Raw genomic sequence first — 20158 nt, 5'->3', positions numbered from 1 at the left:
TGCATCCATAAGATGATGTTGAATCCACTGTAGGACTTTTGTGTAATGGCATTTATTCACATGTACAAGTACAAAGTGCATATTGCTGCATTTGGCGGCCTAAATGAGTGTGATAATATGCCGCCCTTAAGAAAACAAAACAAAAAACCAAGTGATCTGATTTTCAGTATAAGATGCGTTTAAAGCAACATTATGTAAAAAGAAGCATTTTTGCGGTGATTTGGCGCCCCCCACAGTTTCTGAGTGCAACAATTTGTGTGTAGTGTAGCTGCTAATTACAAACACAACTCGCTACGTCATCACAATGTTGTATGTTGAAAACTGAAGTAAACATGTATGTAACGCTGTAATCCGACCCTCTCATTTAAATTACACTGTGCAGAAAGAAGTGATGGCGGGGGGTCGCTGAGACGGAGACACCATTCACCCTATTATGAGACACTGTACCATCAAAATGATTTTGCTTCTGTTATTTAAAGGTTAAAAAATTCATGTTGATTTAATCTCTACCAGCAGGTGTGTTAAAATGTTCAGCATTTTGGATTCAAGCACTTGTTAACCAAACAGAACAGGTTCTATTGTTCTCTGGTTAGACTTCCACACCCTCCTTCTGTCATGATTTACTTGACATGAAAGACCAGCAAGGTGGAAAAACAGGCACAATCAAAAGGTCTCATTGCTCTAACATAAATGTACTATTTGCTATGACCTTTTCACATAACATCTGTTTCGGATGGCTGAAAAAAAAGACCCTCAAATTGCTATTTTGGTTTGTCTCTCACAAAGAAAACTGACAAATATTAGATTTTAAGCTTACAGTGATTAACAAGAAATCCCTCCTGACAACCTCATGAAGACAGCAAGACTTTAAGCCCAGCACTTAATCCCCTTTAAAACCAATAGGTGACATTTATAGACCTTGGGTTTTGTACAGATTAAACAAACAACATTTAATGTGTTATTTTTGCTAAATTTAGAGCATCTTATTACCTTTCTGCTTAGCTAAGCTAACTGGCTGCTTGATCGTAGCTTCATGTTTACCGAATGTATTTGAGACTGGTATCAATCTGCTCATTTAACGCTTGGAAGAAAGGTGTGTTCGAATTTTCCTTCTTTAGGCTAAAGGTAGTGTTAAACAGTGTGCCAGGCCACTCTTGGCTAACAGCGGGTCATGGCCTGTCTCACAAAGAGTGGTACCTCAACTCACTGGCACATTACTTTGAGCCTAAAATAGTAAAAAAAAATGTTGATCTATCCCTTTAGATCTTAAAAATGTGATTGTGACACAACTTTTAATAAAGTAATGAGTTTGAAAAAACTTTTCCCAAGGTCTTTTATATACTTATTTTTCATGGAATATTCTTAAATTGTAAGTGCTGGTGATGAGAATTTAATGTTCTTCTTGTTTGCTTGCTTGATTCTTGTCATCAACATCTGTGAATCTACCTTTATTTCGATCTGAACTACACATCTGTAAAGTTTTGTGAATAAATCATGTTGTGATGCTGTGTCACGCTGACAGAAATCTGTCCATAGACAGACAATTACAATGAAAAAGAGTACTTTCCGGCGCGCGGGTGGTCGAGTGGTTGGAACGCGTGCCACAAGACGCGGCCGGGGGTCCTTTGCTGCATGTCACCTCCCCCTCTCTCTCCCATGTTTCCTCTCTGTCAGCTGCTAATAAAGGTGTCTATGCCACAAAAAAAATCTAAAAAAAAAAAAAATCTAAAAAAAATCTAAAAAAAAAAAAAGGGTACTTTCCTGCAGCTCGTCAATGTTTCTGTCACAAAGACCTTTCTCAAGACGCCTTTGTTAGAAATAAAGATGAACTGGATTGATTTTTGGGGGATGGGATTCTTTGCACTATAAAAAAAGCAAGTGGCCTGCGTGTTGCCTTCAACTCATCGCAGGCAGATTGACTGACAAGGAAGACGGAAAGAACGTGAAGTTCTCAGAACTGTGCCTGAGGTATTTCCTGCAACAAAAAAATGCCTCCTGGACCACATTATTCCATGATGACACAAACAGTGTAAACAAGGTCAGCTGGCAATGTTGTGGCTGTTAAACATGCTGACACATGGTTTTTTCAATAACTATAATCCTTTAATTAATTAGATATACAGAAGAGTGGAAAACACCTTCAGTGGATATCCAGAAACCAAATTAAACATCACTGAAGATTTATTTAGTACAGACCAGTGAATTATCAGAGGCATTGCACGTGGGCGTTTGTCTGTGATGGGTTATTGTACGTCTGAGGTATCTAGACAAACAGGTTTGAGTAGATTTACATATGACATAGTGCAGCAGACTGGCTGAAGAGTGACAAAGCAAAAATAATATATCAGAAGCCGTCTCTGTGCTCACCTGAAGGCAAAAAGTTAGGGACAGTACAATATGGCAGCCTGGACTATATGGATGCTCCTGATGTGTACAGCCCTCACTGGGCGAGGTGAGCTTTTATACTGACTAACCAGTTTGTTATCTATTACAAACCAACACATTTAAACCTTTATATAAACTTGAAACCTTATACTTAATTTCGGTTATCATTGTCAGCAAAGTGTTGATCCAACCTTATGATCTTTTTTCAGGAATTATTTAGTGGTGAAGTTGTACATAATTATATTATGTTGACGTGTCTGTCTAAAGTCTCCTTTTCTTTTCCTAACAGTCTAGAAACAAACTTTAAATGAATTAATGAAATAGAAAATTCATAAAGATTGGGCTTATTGTGGGAGTGCTGTATTGTACAGAGATATAAATTTAAGATTATACAATAGTGGTAATTATCTATAATGAAATGCCTGTAAGCTATGGGGAGGTATGTTGTCAAGTGGTTAGTTAGTAACTGTTCGAAGAGTGTAAGCTATTGTAAAGGAGTCCTGGAAAAAGCCTTGCCTCTTGCGTAATTCAAAACACATTGCAGGTCAAATATTCATATATAGTAATGTAATAAGCTAAATGAACTGAGATTTATTCAATTCAAGAAGCCACCAGGTCAGCTTTACCTTGACTAATCTTTGAATAATCTGACGCAGAAAGAAGTTGACCCTGTAATGATCAAGGGAAATCAATATTTGATCAATATGGATTCTCAATGTTTTCAAAAATGCTTTTTGAATTAATATGATGGGGACTTTTCTTTTACCAGCTTACTTAGAGAAAATTAAAACCCACACTGAGATTTATGTGCATGAGGGAGCTCTATGTAACAATTTGTAGTGATTTTCATGAATTAATTGCCTTTTTATTGGCTGACTGTAACATGACACAAAATTAGACCCTCCTTGTCTCTCTCGGTTGCTGCTGGACCGTGGACAGTCAAAAGGATGTGACTTTATGTACGCTCTTGATCAGCTGTAGCTAACATCAGTTTAGAAATGGTGTTCGCTCACCAAAACTAGTACAAAACAAGTACCACAGGAGTCTCTTAATCTCAACTTTATCAATCTGTAGAGACTTTCACTTAAATCAAATGGGGACAGCCTTTCTTCCTAATTTTTTCTTATTTTTTATTGGTATACCATGCCTTGTTCCAAACTAAAATAAACCTGCTCAATCACTTATGACTTACTAGAAGTCTGTGACGGTGTCTGTATCGACAGAAAACCTGTCATGTGCTGTATCTTCATATTTTGCTTTGCTCGGGACGAGTGTCAGGTGGTTGATGACCTCGGAATAAGACACAAAAATCAACTATCCAAACTTCTTCCTGTAACTGCTTACTGAATGGTATGGTATCAAAAAAAGTCCCAAAAGAGGTATGAGGAAGAGGTATATAACCATACACTAAGTTTGCACTGAGCAATGAGATGACTGCATTTACTGAGCACACCTGTCAACACACCCGGTCCAACAACAGTGATGTATGGCCTTCCAGCTTCAGGATAAAAACCTGATGTATGACAATTAAAAACGAGGGTGGCCCCCACAGTTTCTAAATGCAGCACAACTGTTGCAAGTACAAATGTCACGTCTGTGCCAATTTATCAGAGGTAATGTAGGTGCTAACTACAAACAAAACTCATCACATCAATACAATGTTATGTGTTGAAAACGTGTATGTTGAAGTAAACATGTATGTAACGCTGTGATCCATGATCATGATGACAGTGCAGAAAGAAGTGATGGGGCGCAGAGACACCATTCCCTCTATTACAAGACGTGACATCAAAATGATTTTGAAACTGTTATTTAAATTGAATTAAGGTAAACAAGTTACATAATGTTGCTTTAATTAACTTATGTATAGCCAATCACGGGCCTCAGCAGGAGTTAGCAGGAGCAGAAGGAACTCTAGTGCCACCTTGTGTCTGTAGTTGCACACATCCACACCATTAATACCTCAACTGGAAGGTTTTGCTGGGTCGTACAATTAAACACACATTCAGGCATATAAATGTAACTTTTATATAATGTAACTTTTTTACTTGTCTCCCTCCTACAGGTTCAAAGGCACAGGGTAAGTCACCTTTCATATGTCCCACAAACACTCTTGTTTATGTAAATCCTCAAGCATTACTCTGTAAGGAATTTGAACTTTGAATAGATACAGCTACAAATGAACACTTGAATCAGCGTTACCTTTCCTGTAAAAGGCAATAACACATGATTGTCTGTGCTCTGTCAGATTGTGGAACGGCGCCTCTGAACACGAAGATAGTGGGTGGTGAGAATGCTGCAGCTGGGTCATGGCCCTGGCAGGTCAGCCTGCACCTCAATATTGCGGGGAGTCACATCTGTGGAGGGACACTCATCAGTGACCAGTGGGTGCTCACAGCAGCCCACTGCATCTTAAGGTAAGAAGAACTCATCAGCTCTTGTTTCATTTGCTGGTCTTTAATTTCTCTATTGCAAAAATGAGACGCCTTCACAGGTTCGAAACGTGTGTTGGAAAATGAATTGCTAACTGACTCGAGGATGGCATATTAGTGTTAAAGATATGTACAAATCCAACTGTAAAAAGTGAAATGATCAACATAAGTCAACGATTTCAACTAGAATGTCCTGGCAATCCAAGCCTCAAAGTGCAAGATGGCTGTTTGGTGCGTCAACGGTCGTGAAATCTTTAGAATATCCATTTATAAGCACTTCTGTCTTATTTGTATGCTATAAATCAGTCTGTCTACCTTTAGATATGATGCTTCAAGTATTTGAATGGACAAATGCAGCATAATGCATGGTTATACTAAAAAATGGCTTGAAATGCTGAACCTGACGAGAACAACTGGAACACAGTCAACTTGGGTGTAAAGTCATCCCCACCCAGCACGTGTGAGACAATTGAATACACGATTAAGTTAGTGGCGTAGGTAATGAAATGGACGTAGTAAAGTAATAACAGCTCAGCAGTTAACTTTTGGAGGTGAGAGTTCAATTCATATTCTAAACAAGCCCCCAGGAACAGTGCTGATATCTGACAAAACCTTTTAGTGACTTGTCCAACTTTTTTATACATATACACTATACACTATACACTATACTGGCAAATATGCTAAAAAGGCAGACCAATTATGGCCAACATGCTAGCTGTGTAAGCAAGCATGCAAACCTTTTTTTCGGCTGGCCTACTGGTTTTACAGGAAGTTCAGCTCAATTCCAGTGAAGGCTTGGATGTCTTAACACACTCATTGTTTATCAATACTGTTTTCTGCATTTGCTGAGTGATTTAATTTGTCCTTATTTGTTCTTTTATCCAGCAACTCACCAAGTGCTTGGACGGTCTACCTTGGAAGAGAGACTCAGAGTGGCCCGAATGTTAATGAGGTGAGCCGCACGCTGTCCCAGATCATCGTCCATCCTGACTACAACAACACCTTGTTTAACAACGACATCGCCCTAATGAAGCTCAGCAATCCCGTCACTTTCACTAACTTCATAAGACCCGTCTGCCTGGCGAGTAGCTCCAGCCAGTTCTACAACTCTACTTCCTGCTGGGCTACTGGCTGGGGCAGGCTTGGAAAGGATGGTGAGTATCCTTTGAGCTTTTCATCTATCATCAAGTCAAAACTTTGGTTGTCCGGTACCTTACCAAAGTCAGGTGCAGTGTGCACTGTCGCAAAAATGAGTTACTGCATTGTAAGAAGATCTTCTCTTACTTGGGCTGCCTCAGAACATTAAAAAAATATGGATCATCAAGTCATTTGATGAGTTTTCCTGAAGCAGTCACCATCCAGTCGACGCACCAATCATTTTGTTGGACTTATCTTTTAATTACCCACCACCTTAAAACAAAAAAAAGGACCCCCTCGAAAATTGCTAAATCTCTCCCACAGTGTCCTTGCCAGCCTCGACTCCACTGCAGGAGGTTCAGATTCCTGTCATGGGAAACAAGCAGTGCACCTGCAGTTACATCCCAGCACCAGAGGCAGACATCACTGACAAAATGATTTGCGCAGGGCAGGAGAACAAAGGAGCATGTCAGGTAAATATAATAAACCATAATCTTTGCATTTGAAGTTGCAGGAAATGTTAGATGTTAAAATGTTATATTTCGCCCTGCACCTTTCTTTACCAATTTAACCACCAACTGTTTAATTAGAGCTAGGCTAGATAACACTGCTCCAGTCTTATTCTGAACAAGTTACTATCAGTGAACTATTCGTGTTTTGTCTCTCCTCCTGCAGGGTGATTCAGGTGGACCTCTGCAATGTAAACAAGGCACACGGTGGGTCCAGGCTGGCATTACCAGTTTTGGAGTACCTTGTGCCCTGGCTGGTTTCCCTGAGGTTTATGCCCGAGTGTCTGAGTTCCAGACTTGGATCATGAGTCAAGTAGCGGGAGCGAATGTTAACTTTGTGACATTCACCTCTACTGGCACCGACCCAGACAGCAGCTTTGTGTGTCGCAGCACAGACTCTGGAACTGCAACCACAGTGGGAACTACAACCACTCCCTCCTCTACAGCATCAACATTTAACACTGCACTTGCATTTGTCATCTTTCCATTGTTTCGTCTTATGTTTGACTTTTGAATCATTGTATTTAATCTAATCTTATCAACATTGTATAATAAAATATGAGGTTCAAGGCTGCATTCACCAACACTACACCTTGCTCTGTACAAAGGGAGTATGACCCACCACAGCCTCAAATAAGACTCACTGGTCTAATATCAATATCCAATATAAATATAGATATAAGAGTAGCCACATTAGCAGAGCAACACGCTAATGTTGGCAGGTGGATGAATGCCCGGCTGAGGTATAAACAAAAAACGGTTTTTAGTAGGGTCTGATCTCTTTATATACGGAAGGTGAGTGACTGAGGAGTGACAAAGCAAAAAGCCGAATCAGCAAGAATGTCTGCACTTACCTGAAGGCAAAAGGTTAAAGACAGAACAGAATGACAGCCTGGACTGTGTGGATACTCCTGCTGTGTACAGCCCTCACTGGGCAAGGTGAGCTTTTATACTGACTCACCAGTTTGTTATATCTATTAAAAATCAATAATTCTCTAATTTTTTAATAATAAACAGTATATTTAGTTAATCAGTGTTCAACTTTATGGTCATTTTTGATTATTTATTTAGAAGCGGTGTTGTATTTGATTATATTATGTTGAAACATCTGTATAAAGTGTCCTTTTCTTTCCCAAAGAGTAGAGAAACAACTTTAAGTATGATGTGAATATAAGGTTAACTGAGACTGGGTTTGTTGCAATAATGCTGTACTGTAAAGATCTGTCAATTAATGATTTGAGATAAGTGATAATTATCAACATTGGAATGCCTGTAAGCTATTGAAAGCTGTGTTGTAGAGTGGATGCTTAGTAACTGTTTCAAGCTATTGATAGAAGTCACACTATTCAATAAAATAAAAAAAGCTGCAGGGACAGAATATATTTACCTGTGTTTGTACAATACAGGCCTGCTGTAACTGTACTGACACAAATCAGCTCTATAGGGAAAAAGTGATTACTTGATTTTGTGGTGTTATGTGTGCCAGCCGTGTGTTCTGCTGTGCTGCTTTTCTCTCTCTCTCTCTCTCCCTCTGTTTCAGGTAGCACCCTCCTCCCTCTTCAATTGAACACACCTGACAGTAATTGGTGCTCTGGAGTGGGGGAGGTGATAAAATGGCAGAGAGTGCAGGAGCAAGGGGGAGATCACACACAGCATCACACCTGTGAGGAGTAGGGGTGTCAACGTCTACACGTGTAAACGGATAACAAATCATAACCGTTTAGAAAAATCAATAACCGTTTACACGTCTTTTTTTCCCTCCTCCTCGTTCATTTCTCATCAATATATATACTATTCAGGGTTTCCTCTACATGTAATTTACTGTGGCGCACCGCCACGGCAAAATAAAAGCCGCCACACCTTAAAAATTCAGGCATAAATAAATCTATTGGAAATATTTTACCGTCGTCTTCCACCACAGTCTTTGACGTTAACTAGCATGTTGGATATTTAGCTTGATAATTGGCTAGAGGATTAAAATGGTCACTTAGAGCAGAGTCCTGCACAGGTCACCGCATCCGACCCGTTTTCCGACAGTAGCACAGATTACATTCCGGACCAGAGCCGACCCGCTATAAATTGATACCGACGGCCGAAGGAAAATTGGACGGACGCAATTTTTAAAAGTGAAAGTAAGATAATGTTGCCTGAAAGCTTCAGATAATAACATTAACTAACTATACAATTAAATGTTCCCACTAGCGCAGTTATCCGCATACATAATAGATGAATGGGGCACAATGTTACGTTGATATAAAAAAAAACAAAAAAAAAACCCCGCAGCCACAGCCAGTGTCGCGTCACGTCACTTCAAGTTGACTGGGGGACACGATGGCGGCGGTCAACAAGCGGAGCACTGTGTGTTTTTTGAACAAACTGCCAGTGGAAATCAAGTTGAGTGTAGGCTATGTCAGGCAAAGTTGGCTTACAACAACAGCACGGGATCCATGCTAAACCACCTGCGATGGAAACACCCGAACAAGTTGGAGGGACATACTGCTACTGGCATCGGTGCTGCCGCAACTGCGATAGAAGAGATCATAAATCTCCGACGTGTAACCGGGTATACGTCGGTTAGAAGCCCCGTTTACACGTGTAGAAAAAATTGTAAACGTTGACACCCCTAGTGAGGAGGGTTTCTTCCCTCACCCTTTTTGCTCTGTTCCGAGCAGGTTTGGTGAAAACCTCCAAGCACTTAAGGTGCTGGGGTTTTTGTGGACTTAATTTGTTGTGCTCCTTTTTGGGCTGGAGATTGCTGGTAGTTCAGTTATTTCATCTCTTTTTTAGGCTTAGTTTTTCCCTTAGGTAGTTTAGGGGAAGGTGTGGGAACGACGGCACACTGCGTGGCTGGTCACACATCTTCTCATCTTTTGTTCTTTTCGGCCGTCATCTTCAGCCCTCTTTTGTTTGCTCTTGGATTTTCTTTTGAGAACTGCTTAATAAAGCTTGTTTAATTGTTTGCATTGAGTGTGGTGTCCTTAATATGTTGCTTCCTCCGACCCCTTTAAGCCCAGTGTCTAGGTTATCATCATGGAGGCCGTAACATGTGGTTTGAAAAATGACTGGGGACAGGGGACGTCTAAGGCCCGCAGTATTTTTCTACCTAGTGTTTACAGACAGCAGCTGGCAATATCTGCAGTGTGACCTCTGTCAACACACCTGGTACAACAAAATAATGAGTAGCCAAGAAGATAATTATCTAACGTTACGATTTTGTTGTTGCATTTAGCTAATTTTATAACTATTTCTAATACTTTAAGCTTTTTAACATTTAAACTTTTAGCTATTTTTTAACTGTCAGGGAAAAATATCAAAAGAAAATGTCTATTTTTATATTGTGGACACAATGACCTATGACTATCAAAATTAGCAAAAGCTAATCCAACCACAAAACTCACCTAAATTACAGTCAAACACAACTGAAATCAATCATCTAAAATGCATATACCCAAGTGTACCTGGATAAGTGTACTCTTGTTGATATGATTCACTACTGGGGCTGAATAATCAGACTGTACTGTGATGTGTTATATTAAAACATATCTTCTACTTTGATGCACAGACTTGTTTCGCCTGTGTTGTGATATTACTGGTGTACAAATTTAAATGTTTGTAGTGATGGGAAGTGCTTTAAAACGTCTTGGGAAAAGTCTAAAGCCTTTTAACTGAGCACTCTAGCCCGATCCAGATGGAACTCTAGTGCCACCTTGTGTCTGAAGCTACACACAGACACCATGCTACTAATGCCTTCACTGCAAGGTTTGATGGATTTAACAATGAAACACACATTGAGGCAAACTGATGAGATTTACTCTTTTCATCTCTCTTTTCTACAGGGTCGAGGGCTCAAGGTAAGCACAATTATATTTAATATAGTCCATAAATGCTCAGGCGATGCACTGTAAGAACAATAACCATGAATGACTTTGAATAAACAGAGCTACAATTTAACCTACACTGACTTTATTTGTACTTACATATGGTTGTATATGCTTCTTTTTTCCATTGAAATGTTAGTGTCAGTGAGAGAGTTATAGGTTAGGCTAGATAATGCTACTGCAGTCTTATCCTATACCTGTTACCAGCAGTTTATATATTTATATTTATATATATATTTGTTCTTCTTAGTGAAAAACCAAGTAGTAATATCTGCATTATTTCTGATTAATAACCTAACTGGATTGTGTGCTCGATAATCAGAAAAATGACAAACACGTATATGATTTGTGTACTGTGAGATTATATAAGGATGTTCAGTACTTCTTTAGTTTCTTAAGAATACATTTTTATCTTATGGTGATGACACATCTAATTGCTACTGTCCAAGACAAGGTCCGGCATAAAGGCCCCTGCAAAAACATAACATGTCAGTTTTATGGTTCACCGAGAGTAAACCATAAAACTGGTTACTTAAAAAACGCTTTGTCTTATACAAACTACTGTTAATGATTCGACCAGTGATATGATTTCAAAGTCTGCAAGATAACAACAACAAAATCTCTTGTTGATCAGACAAGTGGGTCAGTAACACACATGTTGACTTTGGCCAGATGATTAAATTGTAGTTTAGGTAAAACAAAACAGAAAAGTGATTTCTAATTCTTAAACTATCCAGTGAAGTTTACTGTTTCAGTGCCCTGATGTCATTTTAGATGACAACTTTTTTTGTTAAAGTATAAAACATTCGGCCTCCGTTACATATCTTTGCCACAAGTGTTTGATAATCACATTTGAGGGATCATTGCAAAATATTTTTTGCAAATGCAAAAGAAACAAAAAGTGAGCTTTATTTACAAAGCCTGTATCTGTAGTTGAAGTGCTCGGATTGGTCTTGACCAAGATCCCTTTTTGAAGGTCTTGGTCTCATCTTGAACTATAGTACACATACTGTATATTAAAACCCATATGGGTTTTAATATACAGTATGTGTACTATGGGTACTATGTGTATCTTTGTTTTGACAGAATGTCGAGCTCAAAAGGGCCTAAATGTTGCAACTCTGCTGGACGGCTCAGGCAGCGTAGATGCACTTGATTTTGAAAGAATGAAGGAATTTCTGAGAAATCTGGTTGCCTTATTCATGGGAAAAGATGCAAAGGTAGGATTGTTTCATTTTTTAAAGAATAGAATGACTCAGAGAATGATGTGAATCAAACCAAAATGTCTCAAAATGTTTTTCCCAAAATATCTCAAAATATAACACATTTTTTTTCTTCTTTCTTTACAGTTTGCCATTGCCCAGTTCTCCACAAGCTCCATCATCCATTATGACTTTGATACATTTGATGCTAATAACTCGCAAAGTCAAATTAAGGCAATAAAACAGTTAGGTGGATGGACTTACACAGCTGCTGCCATCAGACAAGGTGTGTAAGTGCCATCATGATGTTAATGTGAGACATTACCGCATGACGATTTTATATACAGATGCAAACATTGTGGGTTTTTTTGTAAATGAAACTGTGAAGGTTCATTAAAAAGGATACAAATTGTTATGTATTATATACATATAAACCAAAACTATATGTATGGATAGATGCCATTGGAGGTGAGTGAGGAAAATCTCTTTTTGGAATTTGGGTGAACTAACACTTTAGTCAATTTGCATAACCATACAAGACATTTTGTTTATTTTAACACAACCAAATGAGGTATACAAACACACACTGAAAGCAGATTATTCTTCTAACAGCCAAGACGTCTTCTCACCAAAAAAAAGGTTCCAGATCAAATGTGAGGATGGTTCTGATAGTCATCACAGACGGACAATCTAATGACCAGGGAGACTTGGCAGAGGCAGTAAATTCAGCTGAAAGTAAAAACATTGTTCGATTTGCTATTGGGGTAAGTTTGTGTTTGTTGAGTATTCAAATAACTATATTTGTACACACACACACACACACACACACACACACACACACACACATTAAATTATATTTAAAAGCACAGTAGTCAGTGTACATTCTGTGTTCAGGGGGTCTGTCAATCAAAACAATAAAAACAAAAGATGTCATTGATTATGTTGCCCTGGCAGGTCAGCTTGCACCTCAATACTGTGAAGAGACACATCTGTGGAGGGACACTCATCAGTCTCATCAGTTTGTTTTATTATTGACCGAGGCATCCCCTCATCCCCTCAGATGCATCTAAGCATGGAACAGGACTGGGAGGTTTAAAAGATGATGCCAGGAAAACTGTTGCTATTCTGCATTCTGAATCCAGGCCATTTGTTTTCAACATTTATTAAGAATACATTTTTTATTTTACATCTAATTGCTACTGTCCAAGACAAGATTTGGCATAAAGGCCCCTGTAAAAACACAACATGTCAGTTTTATAGTTCACTGAGAATCAGTCTGCTCATCTATCGTCATTAAGAATTACAGAGACATCTTTCTTGAGAGATTATGACACTAATTGCGTGCAACAGTGATAACACTTGAATATTATAGGTTGACTGTTCTTTAAATGTTTGTGAAACAAAGGGTAGATGCTTGTCATCAACACTTTGACAGGTATTTCAGGCCAAAGCAGCAATGACACCCGCAAGAGCAGGAAGGGTGTTTTTTATGTGACTTTGTGAGAGGGTAGCTGAGATCTGGGTTAATAACTGTCCTTCTTATCAAGGGTCCTTCGCTTACTCTGGGAAACAATGAAACATGGCAAAACTATGAGCTTCCAATGTCCTCGCCCTCATCAAAAGGCACACTTTACATTAATATCCCAACACAATTTGATTTTTCTTTGGAGACAAATTAACTTTTCGTGGCACAACACATGAGCTTTTATGGGTCAGTGGATTAATGTTTGCCTGATCTACCAATATGACCAGGTTTTAGTAGAGAGTGTATGCTGTCAATAGTGCAGATGAGAGTCTGAGGAGTGACAAAGCAGGAAGCTACATCAGAAAGAGTCTCTTCACGTTCCTAAAGACAAAACATTAAGGACAGTACAGTATGGCAGCCTGGACTGTGTGGATACTCCTGATGTGTACAGCCCTCAGTGGGGAAGGTGAGCTTAAACATTGAATAAACAGCTTAACATCCATTACAAATCTATTATTCTGTCTTTTCAACCTCATCTTTTGTTTTAATTTATGTTAGAGAGGGTTTGTTCCAACTTTATGGTTATTTTTGAGGAGTTAGTGTTGGTGTTGTACTTGTGTTTTTTTTAAATGTATGTCACAAGTCTTCTTTTCCAGAGTAGAAAAACAACCGTATTGTACAGCACTATCAATAATTGATTTTACAATAGTGATATTCCTGGATAAAAATCAAAAAACGAAATGCCTTAAGACTATTGTGAGGTCATCAGGTTGTTACTTAGTATCTATTTCCAGTGCGTCAGCTTCTGTAAATGAGTTATGGATAATCACTTGTGTCTCTGCTTGATTCAAACCACACTGTATGAAGGCTGTGTGGTGGTGCAGTAGTTAGAACAGATAGACAGCTCAAAAATTAGTATTAATATGGCGATAATGAAGTTATATGTCTTATGTCTTCTACAAACTACTGTTAATGATTTGACCAACGATATGATTTCAAAGTCTGCACGATAACAATGATAAAATCTCTTGTTGATCAGACAAGCATGGGTCAGTAACACACATGTTGACTTTGGCCAAATGATTAAATTGTAGTTTAGGTAAAACAAAACAGAGAAGTGACACTTTAACTACAGATACAGGCTTTGTAAATGAAGCTCACTTTTTGTTTCTTTTGCATTTGCATTTTGGCAACCATAACAGTGGAAACTCTATTCTGAATTATATCAAACATTGTGTAAATTGAACAGGATATCACACTTTTAAAACACAAGTGAAAGACAGGAACAGGATGTAAAATGTTGTAAATGGAAATTATGTTGTAAGAATCAGACATATTCACGTATTTTTACATACGTTTCAGGTGTATGTAAAATACGTTATAAGGCACAGTGAAGCTCACATAGAAATAAAATGGGCTCATTATTTGCGCTCTCTTTGTTTTGACAGAATGTCGAGCTCAACAGGGCCTAGATGTCGCGTTTCTGCTGGACGGCTCAGGCAGCGTTAATGCACTTGATTTCGAAAGAATGAAGGACTTTATGAGAAATCTGGTTGCCTTATTCATGGAAAAAGATGCAAAGGTAGGATTGTTTCATTGTTCTGAGAATAGACTGGCTCAGAGAATGATGTGAAAAAAAACAAAATGTCTCAAAATCTTTTTCTCAAAATATCTCAAAATATAACTATAATTTATAATATAAATTTTTTTTCTGCTTTCTTTACAGTTTGCCATTGCCCAGTTCTCCACAAGCTCCATCATCCATTATGACTTTGATACATTTGATGCTAATAACTCACAAAGTCAAATTAAGGCAATAAGACAGTTACGCGGATGGACTTACACAGCTGCTGCCATCAGACATGTTGTGTAAGTGCCATCATGATGTTAATGTGAGACATGAGCGTGAGTTTTTTTTTTTTTTCCACAATCTGTAAAAGTAGAGGCTTCAATTGTTATGTATTATATAAACCAAAACTATATGTATGGATAGATGCCATTGGAGATGAGTGAGGAAAATCTCTTTTTGGATTTGGGTGAACTAACACTTTAGTCAATTTGCGTAACCATACAAGACATTTCGTTTATTTTAACACAACCAAATGAGGCATACAAACACACACTGAAAGCAGATTTTTCTTCTAACAGACAAGATGTCTTCTCATCACAAAGAGGTTCCAGGTCAAATGTGACGAAGGTTCTGATATTTATCACAGACGGACAATCTAATGACTGGGGAGACTTGGCAGAGGCAGTAAATTTAGCTGAAAGTAAAAACATTGTTCGATTTGCTGTTGGGGTAAGTTTGTGTTTGTGAAGTATTTAAATAACTATATTTGTATACAGACACACACACACGCGCACACACGCACACAAACCAACACAATAAAAAACCAACACAATAAAAACAAAGATGTTGTTGATGATAACCACCACTGCAGGTGAAAATCTATCTGATGGGACTCAGGCACACATTTTCACAGCTGAGGTGATGTATTATACATTTCCTTGAAGACAATTACAGACTTCTGTGGGTTTGAACATTATTGGAAACGTTTGGGATAATACAACAAAATATATAACAAAGGCGTAGTCACTTTAAGATGTTTTAAAGTGGAAATTTTACACATCATATATTCATGGGTGTGTTGCCTTAGCAAAGCTATTCATAAAACTTCTAAATTAAAATAGAAGGTAAGTGCTCTATAAATCTCACTCTATAAGTCTTGCTTCAACACACCTGGTTCAAATGAACGGATCGTTTTCAGTCTAGCAAGTTATTTATTTTTACTTTTAGGCAGGGGGTTCAAAACTTTTGAGCGTTACTGTATATAAATAGGCTATTTGTCTTAAAAAAATGTAATTTGTTAACATTAGCTATCAAAACTCTTGCATCATAAAGAATTTTCAATCAAGTTGAGAAAATATGAATGGAGTCAGTATTTTACATTCGAACATTCAAATCAATTCTATTGCAAAGTACTACACCTCAAACATTTTCTCTTGACTTTCTTAGGTGGGAAGTGCATTTACAAGACCTGATGCAAAACAGGAACTGGACACCGTTGCATCTTCTCCCCCAGAAAGCCATGTGTTTCAAGTAGAGAGCTTTGATGCGCTTGAAACGATAAGCCAGAATTTGCAGGACCAAGTCATCTCTTCTCAAGGTAAATGTCATGCATATTTACTGACTGCAACAGCTTCAGTCATTTTTGTATTTTCTCATTTGAAATTACTGCAAAATATTCATTGGTTCCAAAGAAGTAACAGTTTAATCGATATATGTTGTTAATCGATGGTCTTATTTCAAGCTGATTGTGGAACGGCGCCTCTGAACACGAGGATAGTGGGTGGTGAGAATGCCCCGGCTGGGTCATGGCCCTGGCAGGTCAGCTTGCACCTCAATACTGTGAAGAGACACATCTGTGGAGGGACACTCATCAGTGACCAGTGGGTGCTCACAGCAGCCCACTGCATCTTAATGTAAGAGAAACTCTAATCAGCTCTTTTGTACTCAAATACAGTAACAATTCTTTCTAAACCAATGGATTGATCTTTCTGGATCAATCCAGCAGAGATCTGAACCTGAGGAAGGGTACAAGAGAGCATCTGCACATGTTGAGAATGTAATAACTTTGAATTATGTTTTTATATTTATTTTTTATTTGCTTCCAAGTCAGAAAAAATACACTTCAGCATGCAATAATACACTGTGCCCTCAACTTAAGGACAACGTGATTATTGAATTGTCTTAACTGGTCTTAGGAATCTTAGCTACAATATAGCAAACTGGAACTTAATGTTTCTCCAGTCAGCATCTAGCAAATGAATGATTTGACAGGTTATGTTGACAGAAAAAATCCTCCTCAATGTATTCGGGAAATAAAAGGTGGAGACAGTTTGGGGTATCATGTAATCTGCATTTGCTGATTGATTTAATTGGTCTTCATTATACTTTATCCAGAAAGTCGCCTGGTTCATGGACCATATACCTTGGAAGAGAGACTCAGAGCGGCCCGAATGGCCATGAGGTGAACCGTACGCTGTCCCAGATCATCGTCCATCCTGACTACAACAACACCTTGTTAAACAACGACATCGCCCTGATGAAGCTCAGCAGACCTGTCTTTTTCACTGACTACATCAGACCCGTCTGCCTGGCGAGTAACAACAGCCAGTTCTACAGCTCCACTTCCTGCTGGACTACTGGCTGGGGCAACCTTGGAAAGGATGGTGAGTATCCTGCAGACTTTTAATAGAGAGATTTTATCAAATTTAAGCTTTGATTCGCCAAAATCTCAGGTTATGTCAACAAAATCAAAAACAATGATTTGCCTCAAGTGTGCGTTATATTGAGTGCTAGTTAAAGCTAATGTAAGCAATGTTGCCATTTGAGCTAACTTCGTGTCACATGAACTCACAGCGAAAATCACCAGACAGACAGAGCAGCAAACAGGAGGATCCTTCATTCATTCATCATCACTGATTGGATAAAGTGGGCAGGGATAACAGTAAATAGTTTTCTCTTTTACTGCATGAGCAGGAGGAGGAGAGACAGGGTCACTGAGCAAACACTCTAATACAGTGATTACTGTTGGAATATAGAACATTTAAACACTTACATTAATACAAATATGTCACTTACAGCAGCTTTAACAAATGTTAAAATGTTTATTTAAGACTGCCATTTGGTGCATGTTAGCATACTGATGTTAGCATTTAGCTCCATGGTGACTAGTACAGCATAGAGAGCCACTATTTCAGATTCCTATTTCACAGCCCACTTTCTCTTCCACAGTGTCCTTGCCTGTATCAACTCCACTGCAGGAGGTTCAGATTCCTGTTGTTGGAAACAAGCAGTGCAGTTGCAGCTACATTTCTGTACGATGGGCAAACATCACTGAACAAATGATTTGTGCGGGTCAAGAGAGCAAAGGAGCATGTAAGGTAAATATAATAAAGCATTATTGTTGCATTTGACATCCTGTGTTCTCATAAGAAACTTTTTTCCATCCTTTTTCACTAATTTCCCTACCATAATACATAACTTTTTCTCTCCTCTTTCAGGGTGACTCAGGTGGACCTCTGCAGTGCAAACAAGGCACAAGGTGGGTCCAGGCTGGCATTACCAGTTTTGGAGTACCTTGTGCCTTGGCTGACTTCCCTGCGGTCTATGCCCGAGTGTCTGAGTTCCAGGATTGGATCATGGGTCAAGTGTCGGGAGCGAATGTTAACTTTCAGACATTCACCTCTACTGGCACTGACCCAGACAGCAGCTTTGTGTGTCACAGCACAGACTCTACAACCACAGTGGGAACTACAACCACAGTGGGAACTACAACCACACTTGGAACTACAACCACAGTGGGAACTACAACCACACTTGGAACTACAACCACAGTGGGAAATTCAACCACACTGGGAACTACAACCACAGTGGGAACTTCAACCACACTGGGAACTAAAACCACAGTGGGAACTTCAACCACACTGGGAACTACAACCCCAGTGGGAACTACAACCACACTGGGAACTACAACCACAGTGGGAACTACAACCACAGCGGGAACTACAACCACACTGGGAACTACAACCACAGCGGGAACTACAACCACACTGGGAACTACAACCACAGCGGGAACTACAACCACAGTGGGAACTACAACCACACAGGGAACTACAACCCCAGTGGGAACTACAGCCACACTGAGAACTACAACCACAGTGGGAACTTCAACCACTCCATCCTCCACATCATCAACTGTTACAACTGAGCTTGCGTTTGTCGTCATCTCAGTCACAGTGTTCCTGCAGCACGTCTTAGCTATATAGCCCAGTTCTGCATTAAGAAACCAAACTTTTCTTCTGTTGCATAGTCTTGTTCATTTTCTGAAGCATTAAATCTAATAATTTATGGAGTTTCAAATTATGCTGATTTTAATCAAAGAAAATAGGAAGCACTGAGAATCAGGACATAAGTCTTTGAACTTTGGTTGTTATTGTATCAAAGAGTGTATTATTGTGGGACCTCTATTAAGGATGTGAGTTAGTTAAAGTATAGGCAGGTTTTTTGTTTTAGTGAACATTTGTAATGACACATTTCTCTAAAATCATACCAATCAAAGCTTTTTTTGTTTGATTATTGACTGAGGCATCGTCCCATCCCCTCAGCTGGATCTGAGCATGGAATGGGACTGGGAGGTTTAAAAGATGATGCCAGGAAAATTGATGCTAGTCTGCATTCTGAATCCAGACCCTTTGCATTCCACATTGCATTTGTACCTCCTGCAATCCAAAGAATAAACTAGTTTTCCCTAAAGAAGCACAGTTTCATTCTTCTGTATCTCAATGTTCGGTTCCTAGGAGCCTGGTAGGTGTTGTTCATTTAAAGTTACTGAAGGCTGATGAAAACAAAGGACATAAACCATGACGATACAAGTTTTGCAATGCACCTTTTCAACAATTTTCACTGGAAGTTGGATTTCCGATTTGGCAATCCCAGCTGCAAAGTTCAAGATGGCTGTTTGGTGCATCAACAGTTGTGAAATCTGTAGAATATACTTTGTATAAGTATTTCTGTCTTATTTGTCTGCCATTAATCAGTCTTTCTAGCTATGGACATGATGCTTCAGTGTTTGAATGGACAAATGCAGCATAATACATTGTTGCTGAAAATGCCTTAAAGTGCTGAACTTGACAAGAACAGGGTTTCCAACTGGAACACAGTCAGCTAGGTGTGAAGTCATCCCCACCTGCGAATTCTGAGGTGATGGAATGCACTATTAAATTAATGCGTAGGTAACATTACTGTAGAGTTCATAGGAAACAGGTGTATGAGAGTCATAGTAGCTCAACAGTTAAGTTTCTATCCTGACTAAACATCCTGACTCACAAAAACAAGTTACAAAAACTTGCACCAACAACTCCAACACCATGGCATTCAGCAGGGGGCTTGTGAGTATCCATACCCCTAACCTGCAACCTCTCAGACTTGTAAACTCTTCAAAAGGAGAGTCCAGCCCCTCTCCAGGAGTTTGGTTGCAGAATTGTAGCTGTGTGTTCAGGTGAATCAAACTATTAAGTAGTTGGTACCTCTCCACCTCACTCACCAGCTCCTGCTCCTTCCTCACCAGAGAGGTGATGAATTAAG

The 20158-nt window shown here is 39.0% G+C and overlaps 1 protein-coding gene across 1 annotated transcript; it reads left to right on the top strand.

Moving 5' to 3' along the window:
• The first annotated feature begins 2338 nt into the window (after positions 1–2338).
• LOC115571525 (transmembrane protease serine 9-like) lies at positions 2339–19313 on the top strand. The gene is made up of 17 exons (XM_030400971.1): positions 2339–2452; positions 4451–4465; positions 4634–4802; positions 5703–5971; positions 6279–6427; positions 6630–6975; positions 10300–10314; positions 11428–11561; positions 11691–11829; positions 14457–14590; positions 14735–14877; positions 15157–15307; positions 16025–16175; positions 16320–16491; positions 16973–17241; positions 17807–17955; positions 18076–19313. The coding sequence occupies exons 1-17, from the start codon at positions 2398–2400 to the stop codon at positions 18838–18840; spliced, it is 3225 nt and encodes a 1074-aa protein (XP_030256831.1). The 5' UTR covers positions 2339–2397; the 3' UTR covers positions 18841–19313.
• The last annotated feature ends 845 nt before the right edge of the window (positions 19314–20158 follow it).

This window comes from Sparus aurata, chromosome 20 (assembly GCF_900880675.1).
Source record: "Sparus aurata chromosome 20, fSpaAur1.1, whole genome shotgun sequence".
Classification (NCBI taxonomy): Eukaryota; Metazoa; Chordata; class Actinopteri; order Spariformes; family Sparidae; genus Sparus; species Sparus aurata.
This window is presented reverse-complemented; position numbering and strand designations above follow the sequence as displayed.

What these genes read in the sequence shown, in the direction of transcription:
- LOC115571525 (XM_030400971.1), top strand. Translation starts at nt 2,398, where the DNA reads ATGGCAGCCTGGACTATATGGATGCTCCTGATGTGTACAGCCCTCACT. An exon ending in AGCTGCTGCCATCAGACAAG is followed by an intron (nt 11,830 to 14,456) that starts GTGTGTAAGTGC and finishes TTGTTTTGACAG; the next exon opens with AATGTCGAGCTCAACAGGGC. An exon ending in TTGTTCGATTTGCTGTTGGG is followed by an intron (nt 15,308 to 16,024) that starts GTAAGTTTGTGT and finishes TGACTTTCTTAG; the next exon opens with GTGGGAAGTGCATTTACAAG.